Genomic DNA, 17,445 nt, shown 5'->3' with positions numbered 1-17,445 from the left:
TATGTTCTGTAGAGCTATGCTTGGAAATTTTAGATAGGGGGATTCCAGGTGATTTGGGGGTGAAACTTGAAGATGGTGAGGTTTTGTTGTACAGATCTGCACATCTGACTGTCCTTGTCCAACAAAAGACCTTCAGTCAAAATCCGGGTGAGGAGGAAGGAATAAAGTTCATTGTAATGAACTGAGAGCAGAGCTAGGCGAGAGCCAGCAATACTGAGCTGCTCTGAAAAATTTCAAAATGGTTACAATCTTATATACCCTTGATGACACACTGGCGCATGTTAACATACACATACCAATTGGCGGCAACATCCAGCATGATTTCATTAGAACATAAGAGAAGCCATGTTGGATTAGGCCAATGGCCCATCCAGTCCAACACTCTGTGTCACACAGTGGCCAAAAAAACCAAGTGCCATCAGGAAGTCCATCAGCGTGGCCAGGATACTAGAAGCCCTCCCACTGTGCCCCCCCCCCCAAGCACCCAAAATACAGAGCATCACTGCCCCAGACAGAGAGTCCCAATGATAAGCTGTGGCTAATAGCCACTGATGGACCTCTGCTTCATATGCTTATCCAATCCCCTCTTGAAGCTATGAGAGCCAGCTACACACTACTGATAACACTCTGCGATGGTGGCATAAGCCTATTGGATAAGATCTATGTCGCAGACAGAAATTCTACTTCACATGCGCCTTGACCAAATAAATCCAGTTTGGTGCTCTAAGAGCCCTCTACTTACCTGTTAGTCGCTCTGAGCCCGTCAGGGGAGGGTGGGATATAAATATGATTAAATAAATAAATACCTTGTTGCCTAGGATACAGTAAGGCATAGGGCAAGTTATGTTTATGTTATAGATAAGACGGAAATGTTGGTAAGTCTTCTGTTTCCTCAATCAGGCCTAAAAGTAAAGGTAGAAGAAGAAGAATTGCATTTTTATACCCTGCCCTTCTCTCTGAATCAGAGACTCAGAGTGGCTTACAATTTCCTATATCTTCTCCCCCACAACAGACACCCTGTGAGGTGGGTGAGGCTGAGAGGGCTCTCACAGCAGCTGCCCTTTCAAGGACAACCTCTGCCAGAGCTATGGCTAACCCAAGGCCATTCCAGCAGCTGCAAGTGGAGGAGTCAACCCCAGTTCTCCCAGATAAGAGTCCATGCACTTAACCACTACACCAAACTAGCTCTCCTTGTGCAAGCACCGACCCATGGGGTGACATCAGCTGTGGGTTAACCCTTAGTCAGCTGGTTTATTTATGGTCACAGACCAAGTAAAAGGGCTAACCCTTAAAGCTGTTAGTTTGGTCCTATTGAGTGGAGTCCTACTTTCAGTTTCCGGTTTTGTATGTTGGCTGAAGATGCCCTTGATTGGAGCTGTCCCCTTGCAAATAAACTACTGTCATTTTGAGCTAGCTTGTCTCTGCTGAAAGGTCCTGAGAACGGGTACCTGACTGCGTACTCTAGCCTGGGAGCCCACAGCCAAAGGGGGACATCACAGTACGTATCAGAGGAAGGAATGTGCATGGGGTGTGTGTGTGTGTGTGATTGTGCAGAACACTAGAAATCTGAAAAAAATAAAACTCAGGCCCTCCCCCTCTCTTTTTTCCTCTCCCTCATTTAGTCATTTTATTGCAAGCCCTTTTTAAGAGCATAAGAAAAGCCATGTTGGATCAAGCCAGTGGCCCATCCAGTCCAACGCTCTGTGTCACAAAGTGGCCAAAAAACCGAGTGCCATCAGGAGGTCCATCAGTGGGGCCAGGACACTAGAAGCCCTCCCACTGTAGGGTTGCCAGTTCCCAGGTGGAGGCAGGGAATCTCCTGCTATGTAGGCCCTCCTCTGCTTCAGGGTCATCAGAAAGCGGGGGAGGGGGAATGTCTGCTAGGCACTCCATTATAGCCTATGCAGACCAGCTCCCATAGAGTATAATGGAGAATCAAGCCATGGGTATCAGGGGCTGTGGAAGAGCTGTTTTTTGAGGTAGAGGCACCAACTTCTCAGCATAGCGTCGAATGCCTCTCCTCAAAGCTCTCCCCCTCCCCCAAGTTTCAAAAGGATTGGACCAGGGGGTTCAATTCTTTGAGCCCCCAAAGAAAGTGCCCCTATCCTTCATTATTTCCAAATGGAGGGAAGGCATTGATAAGGTGCATGGTCCCTTTAATTGTGATAGCCAGAACTCCTTTTGGCGCTTGAGCTTGCTTGTCATCATAACCTTGCTCCTGGCTGCACTCCCAAAGTCTCCAGATATTTCTCCAGTCCGGTCTGGCAACCCTACCCTTTTGACCAGCTATGTTTCCCACCAGATTTTGCAGCGGAGGGGGGAGGGGTTGCTGCTACTAGATCACTAGGAAGTAGGGTTGCTAATCCTCAAGTGGGGGCAGGGGATTCCCCGCTTTGGAGGCCCTCCCCCCTGCTTCTGGGTCATCAGAAAGCGGGGGGGGGGGAAATGTCTGCTGGACACTCCATTATTCCCTATGGAGACTGATTTCCATAGGGTATAATGGACAATTGAGCCATGTGTATCTGGGGCTCTGGGAGGGCTCTGTTTTGAGGTAGAGGCAGCAAATTTGCAGCATAGCATCCAGTGCCTCTTTCCGGAATACCCTCCAAGTTTCAAAAGGATTGGACCAAGGGGTCCAATTCTATGAACCCCAAAAGAAGGTGCCCCTATTCTTCATTATTCCCAATGGAGGGAAGGCATGTAAAAGGTGTGTGGTCCCTTTAAATGTTATCACCAGAACTCCCTTTGGAGTTCAGTTATGCTTGTCACAGCCTGGCTCCATCCCCCATGTCTCCTGGCTCCACCCCAAAAGTCCCCAGATACTTCTTGAATTGGATTTGGCAACCCTACTAGGAAGAATCCCAGGTGGGTTTCCCACGGTGTGTGGGGTGGGCAGACAATTATTCCCCGCCCCCGCTCCTCCGTGCTAGTTCCTCTTCCCAAAACGCAGTTTCCCAGCTAAGGGTAAAATCCTGATTTGGCTCATCCTCCCTAAGAGGCAGAGCTTTGCGGCGCTCCAAGGGTTAAAACAAGCGAGTTTGAAATTCCTAGAAAGGAAGGGGGGAAATTGGGGAGAGGGGCCTCAATTGCAGGTGCAAGGTTCTGGCTCTCCACGTCCCCAAGAAATCTCTGCTGCAGGAGCTTTGGAGGTTTCGTTGAGAAAAGCCTGCTTGGAAGCACAGAGTCTTCAGGTGCAGTTGAGGGAGGGGTTGGAGGGGGGCAAAGGGGGGTGTTTTATTTTTTTTTTTGGGGGGGGGGTGCAATTGAAGCAAGAGAGAAATAGAAATAAGGCGGGGGGAGCTTTCAAATGAAGTGCAATCCAAGGAAGGATTGTGCAGTCCGTGTGTTCCCATAATATAGTTTTGCTGGGGAAATAAACTCCACAGAAGAAGGGGTTTCAGCTTGAATCCAAGCAAAAAAATCAATACTGCTACAAACGGTACCGCTGAAAAACAATACAATTGCTTCAGTTCTATTATAATTTGATACCAGTATAAACAATGTAATCATACATTCCCTCCAGAAAAATTACAATTTACAATCAATGTTCCCTCTAAGCTGCAGAGTCTGATGAACAAAAATTCTACTTTGTGAGTGATTGGCATGAAAGTTGTGAGCTACTGCATACAATAGTGTGCTCTGCAGTCATCCTTCCTGAGCTATGACAAAAATGTGTGAGCTGGAGGTTTAAAATCTGTGAGCTGGCTCATGCTAATTCAGTTTAGAGGGAACACTGTTCACAATACCTACAAATCATTTGCTTCTACAATTTTCAACAGAGGGATTAGTAGTCTTCAACAATTCCTGCTAGAAGAGACGTCTTATGAAGGCTGTAAGGCTTTCCTGGTCCTTCCTACTTGAAAGAAATTCAGAATTTTTCATGGACTGCATTATGAACTTTATTTACTGAAGGAAGGAATTGTGGAAGGCTACTAATCCCTCTATTGAAAATTGCAGAAGCAAATGATTTGTAGGTATTGTAAATTGTAATATTTTTTTTTGAGGGAAGGTATGATGATATTGTTTATACTGGTATAAAATAATAGAATTGAAGTAATTGTATTAGTTTTCCGCGGTACTGTTTGTAGCAGTATTGCTTTGTTGCTTGGGAAAATAAACTTAACAGATTAAGATAAACAGCATTTGGGTGAATGGCCCTTGGAATCCATGTATATCTTTTTGGCAATCTAAACTGAATGATTCCTGGCTACCACCCACCACCCCAACATCCATTGAGTTCTAGGACTTTGGGAAAAGCAGTGATTTCACAAGTAACGTGTATGCAGCTGTAAATAACTGATTGCCATCTTTCATTTTGGTAGTCGAGCAATTTCATTTTTTTATATTAAAAATTAGGTCTTTAATTTAATTAGGTATTTCTCTTTTAGAAGTAGAAAATAGCAAGAGTCCAGTAGCCTCTAAGCTCACAATTTTTTAGCCTCCAGTTCACACATTTTTGTCTCAGCTCAGGAAAAATGGCCCCAAAGCAAACTAATTTATGCAGTAGCTCACAACTTTAATGCCAGTAGCCCACAAGGTAGAATTTTTGCTCACAGGACTCCACAGTTTAGAGGGAACATTGCCAGTGGCATGTTCAAAACTAACAAAATCTAGGGCAGGGGAGGAGTTAAAGAAGTGAGCAGTGACTCAGGAAAGCTCTGTACCTTGACACAAACTTTGTTGGTCTTTAAGGGACTCCTGGACGCTTGCCCTTTCCTGTTGCTACAAACAGACAAACACGAAAGATACTCATCTCTCCTTTCTCTTTTAGACTTTCCCTTATTTTGTTAACATATGGTTATGCTGATCTGTTTTTAATGTGTTTATTATTTTTATTAAAAGCCCTGCTTTTCTCACAGAGACCCAAAGATGGATTACAAACATGACTTAAAAAAAAAAGTTAATGAGTAAACAGATTACAAAATATCATAAATTCAGACAGTAAGTGAGCGGATTACAAGATGTAATGACATTTCAGTGTAGCGGCAAATATTAGAACCAGTTTGGTGTAGTGGTTAAGTGCACAGACTCTTATCTGGGAGAACCAGATTTGATTCCCCACTCCTGCACATGCACCTGCTGGAATGGACTTGGGTCAGCCATAGCTCTCGTAGGAGTTGTCCTTGAAAGGGCAGCTTCTGTCAGAGCTCTCTCAGCCCCACCCACCTCACAGGGTGTCTGTTGTGGGGGGAGAAGATATAGGAGATTGTAAACTGCTCTGAGTCTCTGATTCAGAGAGAAGAGTGGGGTATAAATCTGCAGTCGTCGTTGTCTTCTTCTTGCTAGGACAAAAATCATGCATTTGGGAGCAAGAACATAATATTGTTTTGAGGGTAGTCGAAACCAATAGATTTCTATGAAGTCACTCTGGACAGGGGGGTATGGGGACAGGCCCCCTTGTCTAGTTTTGTCTAGTTTTGTGCACCTTTTCCAAAGAGACTTTCCCCTTTCCCATCCACATTACGGACTAGAAAGAGAGTCTTTTGTCCCAGAATGTCTACTTTTCTTGTTTCCTTCAGGGAATGAATGGCAAATCTTGCGACTGGGGATGTGTCTGTAAGGGAGAGTGGAAAAGGTTCCTCCTTGCCAAGGGTGTCTGAAGGCATGGTCAGGTTCCTGTCCCATGGTTATGCTAGAGGGGGAAATTTTGGCAGATGCCACTTTTCTCAGTCCTGTGCAAAACCTGCCAAAATCTCTACACAAAGAATACAAGTTTTGGAGCAGGGGTGGCCAAACTGTGGCTTGGGAGCCAAATGTGGCTCTTTCACACATATTGTGTGGCTCTCGAAGCCCCCACCGCCCTGTTGGCCAGCCAGGAGAAAGCATTTCTCCTTTTAAATCACTTTGACCAGCTAGGAAAAGGTATTTCTCCCTTTAAATCTCCAAGTTGCTGGCATGTAGAATGCACTTAAAATTAAAGTTGCTTTATTTCCGCCTCTCCCTCCCTTTCACCTTCTCCATCTATTTCCCTTCCTTCCTTTCTTCCATCTGATGCTCATGTTCTTGCGGCTTTTAGACATCTGACATTTATTCTATACGGCTCTTACATTAAGCAAGTCTGGCCACACCTGTTCTGGAGCTTCCCACCGTGTCAAATCCTGTGACGCTGGTCAGATCATGAGACAACTTTGGTGTATCTCCTGGCTAGGTTTTTGGGTTTTTTTACTGAAATAGAACCTCCACATTCCAATGCAGTTTGCTTTAAAATATGTTAGGCCATGAATGAAGGGGCGCATCAGACTCTTCTGATGGGTTTCCTGGGGCATCTGAATAGTAGCTGTCTGAAATGGGAGGGAGGGCTGAATGACCTGATCCAGCAGGGGCCTCTTTTTCTCTTCTAGAAACTTCTTTGCTTCAAAGTACACTGGACCTCACAGGTTGTTTGTGTCTCTCCTCCAGCCTGCTCTCTGGGAGTCAGGGAAACCCAGCAGCCTCCGTGTGACCATCCCTTCTTTGGACAGAGACCTAATGTGGGGAAACATGTCTGAGGGAGCTAAATATTGGACTATTAGCATTCGCCAGCTGAAGTTATCAGCCCTGTGAGAGTCAGGCCCCATCTGATGTGCAGAGCAGGCCTCACTTTTAAGGTAATTTTCATACAAAGGTATTTTTCTTTATGTTTTCCTTTTCTTGATAAGAAGGTGGCGAAGTGGTTAGAATGTTGAATTAGGATCTGGGAGACCCAGGTTCAAATCCCCATTCTGCAGTGGAAGTTTGGGCCAATCGCACTCACTCCGTTTAGCCTGCCTACAGGGTTGTTGTGAAGATAAAATGGAGAGGAAGAGAATAAAAGAAGCTGCTTACAAGTCCCCCATTGGGGAGGAAGGCAGCACAGACTGGGAGGGGGGAAATATCTCTTCATTCAAAGCAAGGGGAGAATCTCTTTGAACTATCAGAGCCAGTGTGGTTTCGTGGGCAGAGTCTCTGACTAGGATCTAGGAGGTTCATATGTCCACTTGACCACAGAAGGTTTCTGGCTGACTTTGCGCCAGTTGCATGGTCTCTGGCTGACCTACCTCACAGGGCGGTTGTAAGGAGAGAATGGAGGAGAGGAGAACAATGTGAGCCACTTTTGGTCCCCTTTGAGGAGAAAGATGAAGTAAACCACTGTAGATAAATGTGTCTCCCTACAGGTAGTGGAAGAGCATCACAGCCAGGTTCCAGGAAGTCTTCTCTTCGGAAACATTTAAGATGCAGCCCGCTCAGGTGAGGGATGGATCAACTGTGAAGAGTCATGTGAAGAGAAGTTTGGTGCCTCCTTTTCCTCCAGCAGGGCTGGAAGGAATCATTTCTGTTTGTTTTTGGGATGTAGAACATTTTTCTTTTTGTAAGCCATAGATTTCTCCACAGAGAAAAGGGGCCTTGAATGCTCAAATAAACAATCTATTTCCATGACTTTTTGAGAACTGCAAGGTAACCCAGCAGTCTTAATCACGAGGCCATGTGGTCCATTGACCTTCTTCCATGAATGAAAAGGTGGGATGTATTTAAATTGTCCAGGCAGGTTTTCTTGTTTTTCTGTGGTGTATCACTGAGGGTAGAGCAGTTACCTCTTGGGTAACAAGAACCTCAGGTGAAGGGTCTGGATGAGGAGAAGCAGGACGTTTTTTGTAGCAGGAACTCCTTTGCACAATAGGCCAAACACCCCTGATGTAGCCAATCCTGCAAGAGCTTGCAGGGCTCTTCTTACAGAGCCTACTGTAAGCTCTTGGAGGATTGGCTACATCAGGGGAGTGTAGCCTGATATGCAAAGAAGTTCCTGCTACAAAAGAAGCCTTGAAGAGGAGGGTTCATGGTAGAGCACCTGCTTGGCACGCAGAAAGTTCCAGGTTCAATCTTTGGCATCTCCAGTTAATAAAAAGATCAGGTAGGAGGTGATGTGAAAGACCTCCTCCTGAGACTGGCTGCTATTAAGAATAGATAATACTGACCTTGATGACACAACAGTCAGTGGATTTAAAATAATGTACCTGTGCTTATGAGGGTCCAGCAAGGGCCTGACTCAGTAGGCAGCAGCTTCAGGTGTTCCTATTGCAGTTGCTGGAGGAGGGATTGTGGCTCAGTGGTAGAGCATCTGCTTGGCATGCAGAAGGCGCCAGGTTCAATCCCAGCATGAGTCTCTGTAGAGCCTCTGCTGGTTTGACTACACAGTACTGACCTTGGTAAGACAGTGGGCTGATTCATTACAAGGCTGCTTCAAGGCCCAATGAATTGCATCCAAGGCTACTAAAAGAGCTTGCAGATGTAATTTCTGAGCCTCTGTTCATTGTTTTTTGAGAATTCTTGGAGAACAGGGTGAGGTGCCGGAAGATTGGAGGCAGGCAAATATTGTCCCCATCTTCAAGAAGGGGAGAAAGGAGGATCCACGTTACTTTCCAGGTATAGACATCACCTTGATGTCTATACTTGGAAATGTTTTAGAACAAATCATCAAACTGTCAGTCCTTGAGCATTCAGAAAGGATGATTGTGATTACTAATAGCCAGCTTGGGTTTCTCAAGAACAAGTCATATCAGACTAATAGCATATCTTTTTTTTGAGAATGTTACTACCTTACTGTATCAGGGGGATGCTGTAGACATAGTTTATCTTGATTTCATTAAGGCTTTTGATAAGGTTTCACATTATACTTTTGCTGATAAATTGGTAAGATGTGGTTTGGGTCCTGTTACAGTGAGGTAGATCTGTAACTAGTTGACAGATTGCACTCAAGGAGTGTTTGTTAGTGGTTCCTCATCCTCTTGGAGATGAGTGACAACTGGAGTGTCTCAGGGATCTGTCCAGGGACCTGTTTTGTTCAATATCTTTATACATGATTTGGATGAAGGAATCGAAGGGATGCTTATTAAATCTGCAGATGATCCTAAATTGGGAGGGGAAGCAAGCAAATATGGTAGAATAATGGATGATCTTGGCAGGCTAGGAAACTGGGAGAAAACAAATAAAATTACTATCAACAGAGATAAATGTAAAGTTCTACATAGGTAGGAAAAATCAAATGCATGATTATAGGATTGGGGAGACTTGCCTTGGCAGTAGTACGTGCGAAAAGAATCTAGAGGTCTTAGTGAACTGTACACTGATCATGAGTTAGCAGTGTGATGCGGTAGCTAAAAAGGCAAATGCAATTTTGGGCTGTAGCAACAGAAGTATAGTGTCCAGATCACATGAAGTGATGGTATCACTTTCCTTTGCTCTGGTTAGACCTCACGGAGAGCAATGTGTTCAGTTTTGGGCACCACAATTTAAGAAGGATATAAACAAGCTGGAACATGGCCAGAGGAGGGCAATGAAGATGGTGAGAGGTCTGAAGTCCAAGTCCTACAAGGGAAGGTTGAAGGGGCTGGGTATGTTTAGCCTGAAGAGGAGGCGGCTGAGAGATGATATGATCACCATCTTCACATACTTGAAGGGCTGTCATATAGAGGATGGTTCAGAGTTGTTTTCTGTTGCCCCTGAAGGTCAAATCAGAACCAGTGGGTTGAAATTAAAGCAAAAGAGCTTTCAACTAAACATTAGGAAGGACTTCCTGATAGTTAGAGAGGTTCCCCAGGGAGCAGTCTTCCTCCAGAAGTGGTGGGCTCTCCTTTGGAGGTTTTTAAGCAGAGGCTAGATGTCCATCTGACAGCAATGTTGGTCCTGTGAACTTAGGCAGATCATGAGAGGGAGGACAAGAAGGGCTGCATCAGTGCTTAGTTCTTGTGGCCCTTTCTTACATGCTGATTGCCACTTTGGGATCAAGAAGCAATTTTGTCCATGCTAGTTAGGCCAGGGATCCTGGAGGGTTTTTTCGGCATCTTCTGGGCACGGAGCAGCAATCACTGGGGGTTTGTAGGGTGAGGTAGTTGTGAACTTCCTGCGGTGTGCAGGGGGTTGGACTATATAACCCTGGAGATCCCTTCCAAACCTATGATTCTGTGTCTTCTTTTCCCCCCTATATTGTGAGCATATTTGGCAGGTGGGTTGATTAGTTGTGAGAAAAAAGTATCTTCCTTCTTTTTCAGTGTCCGGTTTCCTTCGAGGAGGTGGCCGTGCGTTTCACCAAGGCCGAGTGGGCACTGCTGAATCCTGACCAGAGAGCTTTGTACAGAGAAGTCATGGTGGAAAATTATGGGAATGTGGCCTCACTGGGTAAGAATATCTCAGACAAAGCTTAAGTATTAGACAAAGTGGGGAAGACAATGCAAGAAATGGTATTCCTCCAGTCAAAATAGAAAGCAGTAACAAGAAGATATAAACAGAGAGTGGTTGGATAGGAGACCACCAAGGAAGACAAGCTATGGCAGACCACCTCCAAACGTCTCTTGCCTTGAAAACCCTGCAGGTTTGCCATAAGTCAACTGTGACTTGGTGACACTTTTCACCACCAACCAAAACCACGAGGACACTGCAAAAGAAACGACAAGAAACGCCAAATGGCCAGAGATTGTAATCAATGTTTCCTCTAAGCTGTTGAGTCTTGTAAGCAAAAATTCTACTTTGTGAGCTACTGGCATTAAAGTTGTGAGCTACTGCATAAATTAGTGTGCTCTGGGGTCATCCTTCCCAAGCTAAGACAAAAATGTGTGAGCTGGAGGCTAAAAATCTGTGAGCTAGGTCACACTAACTCAGAGGGAACACTGGTTGTAATTACTATGCAGTTGAAAAAGGAATTTTAGGAAAAATTTGTTGTGTATTTTTTGTATATACACTGCTCACAAGATGACATAATAATAAACATCTTGACCCAAAACAAGCCCCTCCGTAGGGGGGGGGGGGCTGAACATCTCACAAAGACCATTTAGACATTGTGCGGGGGGTTGGATAAGATAACCCTGGAGATCCTTTCCAAACCTTTGATTCAGTGTCTTCTTTCCCCCACTATATTGTGACCAATCAAACATTCAGGAAAAAAGTCTCTTCATGAGTGTCCAAAAATGCAAATTCATGAAGTGTCCCACTTTTCACCACCAGTCCTATAGTCCACAGGTGTGTTTTCTCCATCAAAACATCTTCCTGGGCCTCTTTTCCCATCAGGCCAGATAATCCTTGGGGGGAGGGGAGGCTCACATCAGCTAATAAATAGGCCCTGCTGTCTAATTTAGACTCCAGTTAGTGATGAACGGAGCATTTGCTCCAGGAAGGCTTAAAAGACAATGGAATGTCTCAAGGCTTTTTAGAGAGAAGGGGACCCCTCTGAAAGAAGACAAAAAGAACTGGTCTCTCTGCTGAGGGGCTGAAAGAGGAACGGCTACAAAGAAACATGGCTGCCTTGGCCACCAGAATGGGCTTCCTAACTGGTGTGTCTCTCCAAGTTTCATGAACAGTAGACCTACGTCAAGATCGATACTTTCAGAATCTGTGTTGCCTTCTGTTCCATACTGATCCATTGGGGCTAGGAACTTTCCTTCTCTCTTGTGGTCTTTCAGGAGGTGATTGTAGAAATGGATGATGCAGGGAGGCCTGGGGGAGTTCTTTGTGGTAACTAGTCTGTTTCTTTCCTTTGAAGCGATTCCCAAGCCGGGCCTCATCTCCTGGCTTCAGGAAAGCGAAGCGCCATTTCCCCCAAATCCCGAAGAAGAGGAGAGGTTGGCAGGTGGGTATTTAAACATGTGATGGGCTCTTTGTTGGCTGGGGATTGAGGGGTTTCCTTGGAGGGCAGCTAGATGTTTTGAATTCCCCTGATCTCTCCATCTGTGAGCTCACGTACTTCCAGGATACCTGCAGTGGCCCCGCGAGTCTCTGAGGTTTTGTTCCTCCTTAGAGTTTGCATTGGGGAGGAAGGCTGAAACAGTCCCATTTCTTATGTTGTCGAAGGCTTTCATGACCAGAGTCCGTTGGTTGTTGCAGATTTTCCAGGCCACACATGGCCGCACAGCCTAGAAAATCTACAACAACCAACAGTCCCATTCCTCTCAGTTTTTAATAATAATAATAATAATAAAATTTTATTTATACCCTGCCCTCCCCGCCAAGGCAGGCTCAGGGCGGCTTACAGGTATGGCAAAGCCATTGAACAATAAAACATTTATACAATTCAATAAAATTACAATTTACCATTAAATTTTACCATTTTATCCAGTTTTGTGGGCTTTGGATCTTGACCTTGATTCCACCAACCTGGAAGTATCTCCCGATTCTGGGATTTCTACATTGCAGGAACAATAGAGTGTTCAGGATTCTGTCTCCCACTTTGGAGGAGACAAGGCAGCAAGAGAGATTTGGGGAGAAGATTGTACAACAGGATGGTGTGTGAGTGTCAGTAAAATAGCAGGAGCTTTTAGCAGGGGCTTCAGACTGTATTCCCTTTTCTTCATAGTTTGGTCAAAGAGCCCAACTGCATGAGGCCAGTATTTTATTTATTTACTTTAGATTTATATGCTGCCCACTCCGCAAGCGGACTCTGGGCGGCTCGCAGTCATGATAAAACAATTTAAATTACAATTTTAAAAGAATAAAAAACATATATAAACAATTTAAAAAACTAAACACTTGGTGCAATAAAAGAGATTTTGTAAGACAGGCGGTTTATGTCAGTATCTCAGTTCTCAGTTCCTTTGTTAATCTATTAGCGGTCTTACAATTTAAGAAACTAAACATCCCCCAACCAACTAAAAAAATCTAAACATCCCAATTTAAAAAACTAAATCCCGAAGGAGAGGAGAGGTCGGCAGGTGGGTGTTTAAACATGTGATGAGCTCTTTGTTGGCTGGGGATTGAGGGGTTTCCTTGGAGGGCAGCTGCATATTTTTGAATTGCCCTGATCACTCCATCTGTGAGCTCACATACTTCCAAGATACCTCCAGTGACCCCGTGAGTCTCTTGAGGTTTTGTTCCTCCTAAATTAAGCATCCCAGTAGTCCATCTATTCCACGATCCTGTATATAAAACTATTCCAGGAATGCTGGTATATAAACATATTTAAAAATAAACTTGACTAAGTGGATTGGTTGGATAGGGATAGAGAAAATTTTTGTTCCAGTGGTGTTTTCATTGTCTTTGAATTAAGGTATTTAAGGAGAGCAAGCACTGTGTAGTGGTTAAGAGCAACAGACACTAATCTAGAGAACTGGATTTTATTCCCCACTCCTCCGTCACGTGAAGCCTGCTGGGTGACCATGGGCCAGTCACAGTTTTCTCAGTACTTTCTCAGCCCCACCTCCCTCAGAAGGTGACTTTTGTGGGGAGAAGAAGGGAAGGTGAAGCTACTTTGAGACTCCTTAGGCTAGGGAAAAGTGGGGTATACAAACAGATTCCTTTTCTTCTTCAATATGGCAGGGGTGGCCAAACGATGGCTCGGGAGCCACATGTGGCTCTTTCCAACATATTGTGTGGCTCTTGAAGCCCCCGTCATCCTGTTGGCCAGTTTGGAGAAGGCACTTGGGTCTTGAAATCACTTCTCAAAACCAAGCCAGCCAGTGGCTTGGAGAATGCATTTAAAGTTGCTTTCTTTCCACCTCTTCCTCCCTCCTATTTGCCTTCTTTCCTTCCTGTCTTGCAGCTCTCAAACATCTGATGTTCATGTCTTGTGTGCTCTCAAACATCTGATGTTTAACCAGGACGCCCTCAGAATTCTAGACTTCTGAATACACTCAACTGTAAAAGCTTTGTTTAGTTGTTAGGAAAACCAGGTTTGATTCCCTACTCCGCCACACAAAGCCTACTGGGTGCTCTTGGGTCAATCACAGTTCTTGAAAGAGCAGTTCTCTCAAGACCTCTCTCAGCCCCACATACCTCACAAGGGTGTCTGTTGTGGGAGTTGAAGCACCCACCCCACCACCCACGGCCCCTGCTGCAGCCTGCAGGCACCTTCTCAAAAGCCCCTTTGACAAAGCTGCAGGGGAGAGGCAGAGAGAGGGAAACTTGGCGATCGCACCAGGCACGTTGGGCAAAGAGCGGCTTAGTTGCTGACTGCGCGTGCAGATTGGGAGGGCTGCAACTAGCAGGAAAAGCTGGCCCGGGCAGCTAACAACAGTTAAAAACATTAACAATTAACAATCGTAGAATATTAAAAAGTAAAATATATAATAAAACATTTCCATACATATCCACAATCATCAATCCATTCATTAAAAGTCCAAGATGGCAGGTTTCTGATTTCCATTATATTACTTCAGTGAGTTTGTTGGTGCTGTAAGGTAATACCTTACTCTGTGTCACACAGTGGCCAAAAAACCCAAGTGCCATCAGGAGGTTCACCAGTGGGACTAGAAGCCCTCCCACTGTGCCTCCCGCAAGCACCAAGAATACAAAGCATCACTGCCCCACTGGTTATGACTGCAGTTTATAGACTTATCTCCCCTTCTGACCAGAAGTCTTTGTTCCACCAGGTAACAGGCAGGATGGTGAGAATTACAGCGAGCGATGTGCGATCTCTTTCAAAACGACTAGCCATGAAGTGGAGGAAAAATCTGCCAGGAATCCAGAACAGCCAAAGAAGCAGGAAGAAAGCAAAGTAGAGAAGTCAGAGAATCCGTCTGTATTTTTCCAGGCTGGCACCCTCTTTGAAAATCCATCTCAAGAAGAATATGGCAAAGGAAAGAGGAGGAACAGACATTCTGAAAGCAGAGAAGTCTTGAGTGATGAATCCAGCTTTTCTTCCCATCAGAGAATCCATGCAGAGGATGAAACGTACAAATGCCCTGAATGTGGAAAGGGCTTCGGCAGGCTCGCAAGCCTCACTTCTCATCTGAGAATCCATATGAAGGAGGAGCTCTCTGAGAGTTCAGAGGAGGAAAACAGTTTTGGTCTGAGCGAAGACCTTCCTTCCCATCCAAGAACTTGCAGAGGGCAAAAACCATACCAGTGCTTGGAATGCGGCAAGATGTTCCAAAGCAAAGCAGGCTTTACTTTGCATCAGAGAATCCATTCAGGGGAGAAACGATATAAATGCTTGGAATGTGGAAAGAACTTCCGCTGGAGTTCCAACCTCACTGCCCATCAGAAAATCCACTCCAAGGAGAAACCATTTGAGTGCCTGGAGTGCAGGAAGACCTTCAGTTGGAGTGCATCCCTCACTTTACATCAGAGAACCCACTCCGGGGAGAAACCCTATCAGTGCACAGTGTGTGGGAAATGCTTCAATCAGAGACCACACCTTACTTCCCACCGAAGAGTCCATTCTGGAGAGAAGCCCTATAAATGCCCGGATTGTGGAAAAGGCTTCACTCAGAGCTCACACGTGAAGGTGCACCAAACCGTCCACACGGGAGAAAAGCGATACAAATGCTTGGAGTGTGGAAAGAGTTTCCGCATCGCCTCGCACCTTAAATTGCATAGAAGAATCCACACAGGGGAGAAGCCGTATAAATGCCAGGATTGTGGGAAAAGCTTCAACCAGAGCTCCAGCCGTAACGTCCATCAAAGAACCCATACCGGGGAGAAACCATTTAAGTGCCTGCAGTGTGGAAAGAACTTCTGTAGCCGCACACAGCTTAGAGAACATCACACAATCCACACCGGAGAGAAAAAATATCGATGTCGGGACTGTGGGAAAAGATACAGATGGAGATGCGATTTTGCATACCATCAACGAACACACCAAGAGGAGAAATCGTAGAAATTTATTGACCAAAGAGCTTTTGAAATACAACAAGCCTTATGGATGTCAAATCAGTCACAGAGGCCCCAAACTAGTTTTAATGATTAATTAGTTAAGAACCTTTCATTTTTCAGTGAGTCCTCAAACCTTTGTAAACAGCCAGGAATCTAAGAAGGGACGAGATCTGTGGTAAACCTGGCCATGGAACATTGCTTGTTATTCACAACCTCACTACAATGGGTAGATGCTCTTTCGTGCTCTTCATTGGAGAGCCAGTTTAATGTAGTGGTTAAATGTGTGGACTCTTTTCTGGGGGAACTGGGTTTGATTCCCCACTCCTCCACTTACAGCTGCTGGAATGGCCTTGGATCAGCCACAGCTCTCGTAGGAGTTGTCCTTGAAAGGCAGCTTCTGGGAGAGCCCTCTTAGCCCCACCCATCTCACAGGGTGTCTGTTGTGGGGGGAGAAGATATAGGAGATTGTAAGCTGCTGTGAGACACTGATTCAGAGAGAAGGGCAGGATATAAAACTGCTGTCTTCTTCTTCTTCTGATAACCCCGTGAGACAATAATGACTCCAAATAGGCACAGGGCTTTAATTTCTCCGAAATGTACTTGCAGATGAGAAAACCCCCCCGCAAAGAGCTGCAGATTTCACTCTTGCACTTCAAGCCTTCTACAGCCCAGCAATGTATCCCTTGTTCCCCAGTGCAATTCACTATATACTTTTCTCCTAGTCTTCAGCCATCTTTGGACCGTTCTCCGTAGGCAGAGAAGATTCCCATTTCTAAGCCATCTTAGTTCAGATCTTCTATCTCGGAAGTGGAGCAACTGCTGTTACCTGCCACGACTGTCCCGTTTGCGTTGAGTGTCCTAAAGGAGCCTATTTCCATGTGGCTACCAGTCTTTCTTCAGTGACGCTGCGAAGTTAAATAGGAACAGCTCTGGATTCTTCGTAACCCAGTTTTGCTTTGTTCTATTTTAAAATTGTAATCCCTTTGTTGCAAATTGGTCTTAGTAGCTTGTGAGTTGCTTCAGTAGAAAGATGATTTATATAACATTATAAGAAATAGAATAGAAAAGAAGAAAAGGGAAGGCATAAGTTTTGAGAGAGCAATATATGTATGCAGGTTTTATACATAGTAAGTAAGGTTTTGCGGTGGACAGCAAAGGAAGGAGGAATTTTCAAAAGTGACAGTTTCTTCCCCCCCCCCCCCCCCAAGTATAAAGTATGTTTATTGGTATTTCAGACAGCAGTACACATGATATAAAAGGAAAAGGACTAAAGCATCTAATGTACAAACACAATAAAATTTTAAAATAAATTACAGATATGGCTAAGATGAATTTTCATGAAGATATGTCAAGAAAACTGTCAAAAGTAAATTAACTTTTCATAATACTGATTTCTTGGGATAATACCATTTTCAGAAAAATATGTGACTAAAGGGTACCATACTGATACAACACGACTTTCATATTGGTCATACGTAATATCATATGAGTTAAAAGCAATCTTACATATTATGAGTGTTTCCCAGACTCTTTGATACCAAGTATCTAGGGTAGGTATTGATTTGTCTACCCAGTGTGAAGCTATGACTAGTCTCGCCATTGCGATTAGGTGAGTTAGTGGCAGATAGTTTCAACAAGAGAAAAACATTTCATTTTCACAGTGCTAATTTTTATGTAATCAGAAATCATACAACAATAGAAGAAGTGGTGCTGGAAATTTCTTTTGCTGTAACATTTCAGAATGCATTCAGCATCCAACTTCAGTTGTGCTGGTTTATAAAGTATACTGTAAGGTACAAGAGCTGATAATAGTAAATTATCATTTGGCATTGTGTGAAGTATAGCCAGGAGATTCTAAGACTGTCTGGCAACCAGAAGTTCTAGCTTTTTAGCTTTATGTACGACTAGGTG

General features: G+C 44.5%; 1 protein-coding gene across 1 annotated transcript; it reads left to right on the top strand.

Annotated features, from left to right (window-relative positions):
* Window positions 1-3,076: 3,076 nt before the first annotated feature.
* Window positions 3,077-16,860, top strand: LOC132571304 (zinc finger protein 664-like). The gene is made up of 6 exons (XM_060238098.1): window positions 3,077-3,191; window positions 6,400-6,587; window positions 7,134-7,206; window positions 10,005-10,131; window positions 11,489-11,575; window positions 14,310-16,860. Exons 3-6 carry the CDS (start codon window positions 7,192-7,194, stop codon window positions 15,536-15,538), a joined length of 1,458 nt encoding a protein of 485 aa, XP_060094081.1. The 5' UTR covers window positions 3,077-3,191; window positions 6,400-6,587; window positions 7,134-7,191; the 3' UTR covers window positions 15,539-16,860.
* The last annotated feature ends 585 nt before the right edge of the window (window positions 16,861-17,445 follow it).

This window comes from Heteronotia binoei, chromosome 5 (assembly GCF_032191835.1).
Source record: "Heteronotia binoei isolate CCM8104 ecotype False Entrance Well chromosome 5, APGP_CSIRO_Hbin_v1, whole genome shotgun sequence".
NCBI lineage: Eukaryota > Metazoa > Chordata > Lepidosauria > Squamata > Gekkonidae > Heteronotia > Heteronotia binoei.
This window is presented reverse-complemented; position numbering and strand designations above follow the sequence as displayed.

Coding starts and splice junctions, on each gene's coding strand:
- LOC132571304 (XM_060238098.1), top strand. Junction 10,132..11,488: donor TGGGAATGTGGCCTCACTGG/GTAAGAATATCT, acceptor TTTCCTTTGAAG/CGATTCCCAAGCCGGGCCTC. Junction 11,576..14,309: donor AGAAGAGGAGAGGTTGGCAG/GTGGGTATTTAA, acceptor TTGTTCCACCAG/GTAACAGGCAGGATGGTGAG.